This window comes from Hyposmocoma kahamanoa, unplaced genomic scaffold (genome assembly GCF_003589595.1).
Source record: "Hyposmocoma kahamanoa isolate Upper Pololo Valley unplaced genomic scaffold, ASM358959v1 93712, whole genome shotgun sequence".
Taxonomy (NCBI): Eukaryota; Metazoa; Arthropoda; class Insecta; order Lepidoptera; family Cosmopterigidae; genus Hyposmocoma; species Hyposmocoma kahamanoa.
The window spans coordinates 1-10,708 of record NW_020654858.1 but is presented as its reverse complement, the minus strand read 5'-3'; the positions used below and the strand labels follow the sequence as shown (position 1 = coordinate 10,708).

General features: G+C 36.3%; 1 protein-coding gene across 1 annotated transcript; it reads left to right on the top strand.

Annotated features, from left to right (window-relative positions):
* Positions 1-436: 436 nt before the first annotated feature.
* On the top strand, positions 437-6,807 carry LOC113237725 (the record flags this gene model as incomplete). Its single annotated transcript, XM_026474307.1, has 4 exons — positions 437-560; positions 3,160-3,304; positions 4,673-4,809; positions 6,746-6,807. Coding segments are annotated over 4 exons (453 nt in total), but the record flags the coding sequence as incomplete, so codon positions are not given.
* Between the last annotated feature and the right edge of the window lie 3,901 nt (positions 6,808-10,708).

Below are 10,708 nucleotides of genomic sequence, written 5' to 3'. Positions count from 1 at the left end.
TAAATAAGCGCTGATGAAATCAACCAAGAACATAGTAAGTTATGTTTACAAAACCAAAATAAAATTGAATAAACAATTTACTTTCTTCATTAAGATGTCATAAATTTATTTTTTATTCTTTTATTATTATTTATTATGTCATAAATTATAAACTCAAAAATTATAATACCTTTTTTGTTTAATTGCCCAAAATTATTTATCGTACATAACTGAAGTTAATAAGTGGTATTTTTCGTGCCAATTTTCGTACTTGCGTTAATCAGGCTGAATAGTTTGGCTAAATATTCGGAATTCGGCCAGAGACCGAATATACTATTTGTTGCAACACTACTTACTAATTAGACGATAATTTCAAAGATTGTAAAATTGTCTGTGCTGCGAATCGTACGGGACCTTTCAACGTGGCTTGTATTGATATGAAATTTGTCTATTGCAGGTTCCTTTAATCGCAGATGATATAGACATTTCTCCGTGGAAGAATCTGCTGTTAAAATTCGCTCAAGTGCACGTTTGTTTGGAGCATTTGTATCGCGCGGAAACTTGCTTGAGGCTTGACTTTTGTAAGTAGTCTGTGAAAATTCCCTTTGTGAGGTTTCCATTGTCAAACTAGGAAGCATTACAGTTTCTTTTATATGCTTATCCCCATACGGTTTATGAACAACGACATAGAGTGATTTTTTGTATAAACTAGCGTTTTTATAGATCTCATATAATTTTATTAAATGATGTTAAAACATAATTAAGCCGCACTATGTCACTGCATCAAAACTGAATACGACGTGCACTTGTCGTTTTTTTTTCTATTTTAATACGCGTTTCGAATGCGAACTATTGGAAACTGCGGTAGCGCACCGCCTTGTATCCTATTTGTAGCGGTGTTAATTTTTATTACTTTAATCGAAACCCAGTGTATGTGTGTCCGTTACCACCAGTTAGCAGTTTTTTAACCGACTTCAAAAAAGGAGGAAGTTCTCAATTCGACTGTATTTTTTTTTGTATGTGTTTTACGCATAGATTTAGTATATCCATAGATTGGCCCTGACGTATTGGAGACGAGACCAAAACAAAAATACATCTGTGTGCGTATAATGTGCATGTGTGCAAGATAAATAGTGTTGCGCCATCCACTGATTTAACTTAAATATCGATTAACATATTACACCGGCATTTCATTCGTTGTATTCACCAAAATGTCTTAACGCAAAATACCGAGACGTTAATTAACTAGTTAATTAATGGTTCAATAGAAAATTAAGAAAGCTACTATCACCTACTGGTAGTGCCATAGGATGGTAGGTAAACAATGGGGACTTTCACCCAAGATAACACTATGGCTCTACAAAATGGTGATAAGACCCATGATCAGTTACGGCGCGATAGTATGGACCACGAACCAAGCTTAACTATTATAATTATTGTATGATATGATAACATAGAAGTGCATCACAGCAGTGAATTTGCAGATAAGTAATAGAACCAAAAAACCGGCCAAGTGCGAGTTGAACTCGCGCGGAGAGGTTTCGGTACAAACTTAACATTGTAGTTGAAGAATATGTTCTCCAATAGATTCCAACAGCAAATATAGGTTTATTCGCACAATAGTGGGAAATTTAAAGATAATTTCTGTATTTTTTCAAAACTTTAGGCTCTGTAGTTTCGAAGATAAAGGGTAGAATGATCAATTTTTGTCTATTTTCTTAAACAACTTAAAAATATTTATATTTCAAAATTACAAAAAATATATATTCTTAAGAACTTTCCCTCCCAATAGTGACTTAAAAATTTAGAATTAATTTATTTACGTAGCACGTTTTGGTCACACAAATGCATATGTGTACCAAATTTGAAAAAATCAGCATCATATTTCGGAACAGAACAGAACTCTAACAAACAATAAATCGCTGATTTGTTGTTGATGAGAGTAGTGCTGCACAAAAATCAATTAATTGTAAGACATACCGCATGAATAATGTGGGTTTAGAACCAGAACGTAGCTTTACTCTTTGCTTGCCTCTAAAGGCATTTTATTTAAAAGCATTTTTCCTCAAAGTGTTTATTTGCCGCATATTTTTGAAAACTTTTTGGAAACCCCGTCTTCTCTCTTTGGCATTATAAGCCATTTCTGTCGTACTTCAATGATTTGAGGAAATCTGAATCAACAACAATAATTAACATAAAAAATGGGTGCCTCAACTATGCTATTAAAAGAAATTTTCGTTTTAATGTAAACAAAATATAATGTACTAATGCAATATTAATTAAATATAAAGTACTAAATCCAGAAATTTCTGATTCAATAAATAAAAAAAAATTAAGTATGAAGATGATTTCGGCAGTATGCAAGTCACGCCTTTGCCTTTCTTTTTTTCAGTTAATGACATCTCGATAACATATTATCGATTGCGTCAATCTCTATGAAAGTGGGGTTATGAATTTCAGAAATTCACGTATTTGATATATTTTTTAATTGAATTCGTATACATTTGGGTTATTAATGCACTTGAATGGTATAATTTTACGGATATATTTAAGTAAAAAACTTTTGTGGTAGTGCTTTTAGACAGCTAAAAATTTAAATAGTACTTACATGTGAAATGTACAATTCTGCGAGTTTTCCTTTTTAGATAAGTTACATCCAGACACTGAAAACTTTACAATGACTAATAAACGTCCGTTTAACACTATTTCACATTTTAAAACCAATTATTTTTCAAAAATAAACGAAATTTTGTTTCGTTGTCAGCTGACCCTAGGTTCATATAGCCTCATAGCTTATAATGAAGTGGTCTCGTCTACCCATCTCGTTCTAACATACGTGTATACTAACTCTCTTTCACTTGCATTGCCAATCTATGGGTACCTATATACTAATGGTTTTACGCGATAACCCCGGTTTATAATTTGTGAACCAATTTTGATGATTCTTTTTTTGTTGGAAAGAGGGTACCTTGGTAGAGGCCCCATTTAAATTTGAAGAAAATATTCCACCTTTAAGGGTGGCACACTAGGGGATGAATCCGGGGCACTTTCCGGTAACCGATTTGAATAAAACTTGGCAAATAGATGTAATTCCACGAACTTTTGAGGTCGGTTTTTTTATTATAAGGTAGGTGGCACTTTAGTAAAGTTGGGTTGTTTAATTAATATTTTTTCCTGCAGCAAGTCTAAAGCCAATAGCGTCCCAGCTACTGAACGTGTACGCGTCGAACAAGTCACCCGTGAAGAGCGTCGCCAATCTGATCAGATTGCCTGTACGGAAATTCTCCATGACCATTGCCAACAACGATGTTTTGTATCACTTAAAGTAAGAATTTCTTTACGTTTTAGTCTTATTCTATAAAGTCTATCCCTCATAAGCTTTTGAAAGAAGTACCAATAGATATATACTTTATACAGTGTGGTTTTATTATATAACTATAGGGATATGGAAGTATGACAACAAAGATTTTAGTTGGAATTAAAAAAATATATATAAAAATCCTCTTGCCATAGAAATCTGTCGCCACCATAATTTCTAACACAGAATATAGTACCTTATTGAAACAACCATCGAACAAACATAGAAAAATTCCTTCGACAAAACTGGACTCGAACCAGCGACTACACGGCTACCGCTCTGCCAATTGAGCTGCGGAGCGAGCCAGTAGATCTCAGGGAGCGTTCCCATTTTTTTGTAGAAAATGTCACTTATTTGGTTTTACCTTTGAACAGACGAATCATAGTAGTAAAACATTATGATATTCATTAAAATAAAACACAGACTACAGTGTGTTTGGAAAATGTGAACAAAAATGGAATAATCTTTTTCTTTCGAACTAAACTTAAACTAGACCTTTTTCTTACATACTGTTTGGTACACATTACAGGTTAATATTTTATTCATTCGATAAAAAGGAGTTACCACACTTATCGACGCGGTATCGGCTTGAGGCGATTATATTTTACTACACTTGCTGCATTAAGGCGATTCATACTGGACGCGGTTGTTTGGATGTCAACTTTGCCGTTCATTCGGCTATCGTCGCGGCTATTCGGACTTCGACACAGTCACTCAGGAGTTGACGCTGCTGTTTGGGCGTTGACACGGCTGCTCAGATGTATCCGAGTAACTGTATCGAGATGCGAAATTTGCTGACCGACTTTATGTTATTTGGTGTCAATAAGTGTGGTAACTCTCATATGACAGAGGTCCTTATGGGTACAGTCTACATCAGAAATCGTTGATCACTATTTTATTTCGGAGTCTATGAACAGTTATAGCCATAAATTACTTTTTCTTTTTTTTAAATTCTACTGTAAGTGTGCATTTCACCTCCATCTCACCTGGTGGAAAGTGACGTTGAGTTCGACGATGTGGCATGCGCACCTAAATAATGCCTATTCTCTCTCGCCTTTATTTTAACTTACTTTTACTACTAACTTTTACGAACTAGATATATTTAGATATATATTTAGGTATATCATTATGTAGGTAAGATTGCACTAAGAAGACCGAGTACGAGAGTGCTTAGAGATTTTAAATTGTTGTGAAGGTGTGTGTATGACACAGAAATCCAACTACCTGAAATTCTAAGAGAAGGAATTACCATTTTGCGAGCAAAACAATTGGGATTTAACCTAATAGCTTACACTTAAAATGTGTTTTTTTTTCAAACCGTGATACGCATTTCAGAAAACCGGCGCTCTGGTATCGCATAGAAATATGTCAAAATAAAAAAGCCCAGGAGGTGGACACTAATCGACATTCGAAACTGGTTTATGTGCTATCGCAACACCCCGTCTTCTCCCCTTCAGTATGGCAGAATCTGGGTAAGACCGTATGTATGTAGTGTGAATCGTGTATCAAAGATCATTAATAGACAGAGATCAAAATAGACAAGTGTACACTCAACTGCACACCGAGCTATACACTTTTGATTGAATATATTATCGCCTCCAGAGCAACGGAATAAGATCCGTCGATGTGTAGCTTGGTATGCTGCTGTCTGTACATTTACATAATCTTCACTCCAAGTAACACAAATAGAGTGGATACACAATCCCGGAATGACTACAAATAAAAGGCAAAAATATAACTTTTTTATAAAAAGAAAAACCGATGTCAAAAGTTCGTGGAATTATACCTATTTGACGAGTTTTACTGCAATCCGTTGCCAGAAAGTGCGTGAAACTGGACCCTAGTTTGACACCCTTAGAGGCGGAATAATTTTCTTTAAATTTAAATGGGCACCCTCGTATCAATAAAAAAAGAATCATCAAAATCGGTTCACAAATGCAGCCGGAGTTATCGCATAACATATGTTATGCGATAACTCCGTCATATATATGCAAAAAATACAGTCTAATTGAGACCCTACTCTTTTTTGAAGTCGGTTAAAAACAAAATATTATTATTATTGAAACACAAAACAAACACAAAGAACAACTCCTTCGATCCGACTGGACTCGAACCAGTATCTGTTGCCCCACCGTGGCTACCGCTATGACCAACTGAGCTAAGATCGAATTTCTCTAAGTACTTCTAAAGATAATGACCTAATGGCCTCCCCGTGAGCGTTGGCGATGTGACTGATGAGCAGGGCATTGCAAATCTTTTCAGACAGCATTTTACTGTTATGTCGCCTCTGGGGCTCTCTCGATTCGTGATCGGCGCGGAGTCCTATCGTGCACCGGTGCCAACCTTAATCAAAGCAAGTGACGTCCGTGTTGCTTTCCTTTCAATAAAGAAAGGAAAATCATCGGGACACGACGGTCTCAGCGTTGAGCACTTAAGATATGCAGGCTCCCATGTGCCCAGGATACTTGTATTGCTCATATTTGCCATTCGACTTAATGAGTACGACTGTGGTGCCAAATAGCTAAGAACAGGACGAGTGACGTGTCTGACAGGTCTAACTATAGGCCAATCTCTCTTGCTACTATAGTGGCTAAGATATTTGACAGTGTTCTCAATTCACACGTAGAAAAACATATGCAACTGCACGAATCGCAGTTTAGTTTTCAGACAGGCTTATCCACTGAAAGTGCTATTGTGACTTTGAAGCATGTTGTCGGGTACTATAGGAATAACAAGACGTCAGTATACGCGTGTTTCTTGGACCTGTCCAGTGCCTTTGATTTGGTCTCCTACAACATCCTATGGGATAAACTCAGTGCCACGGGCATGCCTGTGGAGCTAACGAACGTTTTTAGGTATTGGTACCGGAATCGAACGAATGTTGTAAGGTGGGCGAACAAATTTTCGGAGCCGTATAACTTGGAATGCGGGGTTAGGCAGGGTGGATTAACATCTAGATTATTAAATTTGTACGTCAATACCATTGACTTACAATTATATGGACGTCGGGTCCGAGCTAAAAAATGTCCGAACTTATAGGACGTTAAAATCGTATACAGAGCGTCATTTACGCTTTAATCTTCGTTTGTTCGACTGACAGCGAAGCAAGCAAAATTAGACAGTACTGCGATGACATTACAATCTAAATTCAACGTTTTAGCTTGCCAATCATCAGTTCTCATATTGATGGAGCCATGAAAATAAAAAGTGAAGTGAAGCTTTTTCATATTCCTTTACATGTCACTACGTTTAAATAGGTTGACATGGGACATTTTTTTCGTGGTTTTTGTATTAGACCCGTCGTCCATTTATTTGTAAGTCAATGGTCAATACACTGATTGAACTGAGTGAACTCAGTAGCACGCATGTGGGTTGCTTTGTTGACGGAATTTGTTTAAACAACATTAGCTATGCTGATGACATGGTGCTGCTGGCGCCATCGATCAGTGCATTGAGAAAACTAATTGGAGTATGTGAGTCATAAGCAACATCCCATGGCTTGTTATATAATGTTAAAAAGTCGGAGTTTATAATCTTTGGAGCCGCCGGTAGGAAGAGTTCTACGTGTGCACTTCCTGTACTACTTAATGGTTCTCCATTAAAAAGGGTTAGCCACTTTAAATACTTGGGACACTATGTTAACGACGACCTCAATGATGACCTGGATATACAGCGCGAACGGAGATCACTATCGGTGAGAGCAAACATGCTTGCCTTGCTTCAGGACGCTGTTGGGGCTGTCACGTTTCTGCCTTGTTCACTGACGGGCGCGTAGATAGTTTCACGGCTGTTGTACGTAAAAAGTCGGCCTCGCTACTGAAGAGAATACGTGACAGCCCCAATAGCCTCCTGAAGACAGTTGCTGACAGGAATGAGTGCCCAATTATGCGCCACTTAATAAATAATACAAAGTCACTGGTAAAATATAAGCACTAACATAGTTATAAGTCTGTACCTACTAACATTTGATTGGATCCCAGTTGCCTCAATAAATAAATTTTATTATTATTATTATGACAATAATAATTGTCAAATAGTTTTTTGCCGTAACGCCAACTGTGAGAAACTTATGAAAGTTTCTTCACACAGCCAGAATATCATGGTAGCAAAAACATCATCATATTTAATAAAAATACGTATTGCAAAACGAAGTATATTTTTACTTACAATCATGAAATTTTTCTTCCAAGTACGTTACGGTAACGAAATGTAAAAATTATTTCAGAATTTCAAAGGAAGGTATTACCCTCTCTATGTGTATTTATTATATATTTGTCATTAAAGTTTAGGTAATATACTTTCCTTGTTCCCATCTCTATGAATGAATCATTTTAGTAACTTTTGTTAACTTGTGTTAAAGTAACTATAGTTACTGACATGTTGAATGCCCAATCCGAATTGCATTTCTCTGTTCTTTTGAGAAGACGCGGACCTAGTAGTAAGACCAAAATGTAACTCGTTCGTAATTGTGAAGCGACGTGGTTTGTGTAATAACTATGGCACATATTTTTAATTTATTTTTTTCTAATTTTAACGGACTTCTAAATCCAATTACAATAATTAGCAAGAACACACAAAAAATGTAATAAAAACGTAAAACGTGGTACAGACGGCAAACAAAAAATAAAAAAGGAAGAAGAAAACAATTATGAACGAATGGACTCGTATTAATTCTTCTCGCAAAGGATTATAAGATTACAAACATATCGCTGCTCTTCAAGAGTGGTGTCCCAAACCAAAATTGATAATTTATTGATTTATTACACGGCTGTATTCGGAATGTGCTATTTTTACTGTGAATAGCGCACCAACCTTTACATTGAATAAAATAATCACATAATAATATTGGGTCCGCATAATATGATTTGGATTTTCGCGTCAGACGCTCTTCGGTTTTTTAGGCTATATATAAAAAACGAACTAAAGTAAGTTGAACAGCGTCACTATTCACAAAAGACTCATCGTACGGAAAATGAAACCAAATGAGATTTATCAGCAGGACTTTTTACACATGAAGGAGATATCCATGCTCGGTGTGATTGAAGATGCAGCTTTAATGGAATATGTGATTGATGGTATACGGGACACAGAGACGAATTCTATACAGGGCGAATACAATGAAATAATTCCGGAGCAAGCTAGAACTATATGCTGAAATAAAAAAGTCATCACTGAACAATCCTCGTCAGTCACGGCATACCCCTTACCTAGTACATCTAGAGGACATACAAATATTCCCGTCAGTCGATGTTACAACTGTGGAGATACAAACCATCAGTCGGCTGCTCGTACAAAAGGTATAAAATGCTTCAAGTGCAATGACTATGGGCACAAATCCAATTAATTTTCGAACGATACTACGAAAACCCTAAAGATTAAAGAAACCGGAAGTAAATGCTGTTTTACCTCTTACAAAGAAGGTAAGATTAACAACGTTCGAGTTAAAGCTTTAGTAGATACTTGAAGTGACGTGAATTTGGTCAACGAAACTTATTTTACCAAAATTGCGGAAGAAAAAAAAGATTACCATCCTAAGTCTATATTACGCCGTACTGGCATAAACGAACATAAAGTCCCATTTACGGCTGAAATGCAAATAGATGAGAGTTATTTTGACGCCAAATTTTATGTTGTTGATGATATGGCAATACTATTATATACTACTGTGTGATAATCGGCAACCCAATACTGAGGGAAGTTGAAGTAAGTTTTTCTGCAGAAGGCATTTGTGCAAAGAAGATATTGCATCTTAGGACGATCGAAGTTCAAGATGAAAAGACTTACGACGTTGGTGACGTAAGATTCATAGATAGATTAAGACGATGATTGAAGACTATAAACCTAAGAATGTAAAGAAGGAATCGAACGCTGAATTGAAGATTACCCACGCAGATGAAGCTCCGATTTACCAAAACCCTCGAAGATTTTCACCGTTAGAATTGAACGTTGTCACTAAGCAGATAAATGAATGTTTAGATCAAGGAATTACCAAAACAATGACGTTACAGGAAAAATACTTACCTCCGAAAGTTCCGGCCCCGCTACTAGAAGAATATGATTATACAGCCAAACACCGACCTGAAACCAGACTCAAACATGCAGACGCTCTCAGCAGAGAACCTGTAACAAATGTTAACGTACTTACCGATATCGCTGCACGCCTAGGAAAGGCACAAGATGAAGACCTGAAATTAAAGTTGCTGAAAAATGTTTTAGAGAGTGAATCATTTGAAGATTATGTACTAGAAAATCGTATACTGTGGAAGGTGAAGGACAGTGCTAAACTAATAATGGTGGTACCTAAAACAATGCGAGATAAGAATTATGATATTTTAGAATTAATTGTAGATAAGAATGTTTAAAATTATACTAAACAAAAAGAAGAGCTCAGGAGAAAAGCTAAGGAAAGTACCAGTATTGTACAAGTACAGTACAATATCCAAGAAGAAAACAGGAAGATTTATATCAGAAAACGAAAAAAAAGCGATTCAGTGTAGAGTTGGAAAGTTGTGATTATTAAACTAACCCAGTTTGTTCAAGGCTATAAACTACATCCTAAATTTCACGGTCCTTATGAAGTCAATTGTAAGAAACGAAATGATCGATATGATGTGACGAAGGTTGGCCAAGGTGAAGGCCCGGCCAGCACATTTAGCTCTGCTGACATGGTGAAACCATGGGTTTCCACTACTTCAACCGAAGCTTCATCTGGAACATTTGAATAGCAGGAATGGGCCTGTGGGATTAGTTGTATTTTTCTTATTTAAATGTAAAGTAGTTGTCAGATTTGTGTTACGTTGTTTGTGTCGTACAAATTAAAAAATAATAATAAGAAAATAGATTTATTTATCATCTGCAATCCCTCTCTGCAATCTGAGGGATTGCAGATATATATATATATATGGGTCATTCTTTTTTTCTATCGACAATCTAATACTACACACATCAAAAGTGTCTAGGGATCAAGTACGTTTAAGAGTATTGCTGCAATTAGGGTTAATTATATTAACTTTTTTGTATCGCTATTGATACTTTTTAGCGAGTTTTAACATTTAAATAAGGAATATTGTTTAAAATTCGATAATAAGAAGAAAATCGATTGTCAATGTGGTTTTGTATAAAAATGAGTTATAGCGTTTTGACAAAATCATTACAATATCTGCATCGGAACCGAAACAATTTACATTATTATGGAGAGACGACATCATTTAACCCGAGAAGTGATGATGCGAGCCGTCGGAATGTTGGAAGCTGGTTCCAGGCAACGTGCTGTGGCTTTCACTCTTAACACTACACAGAGCGTCATAAGTCGCCTCTGGACGCGCTATCGCATGACGGGCAGCGTGGCCGAGCGACATGGAGGACGATCTC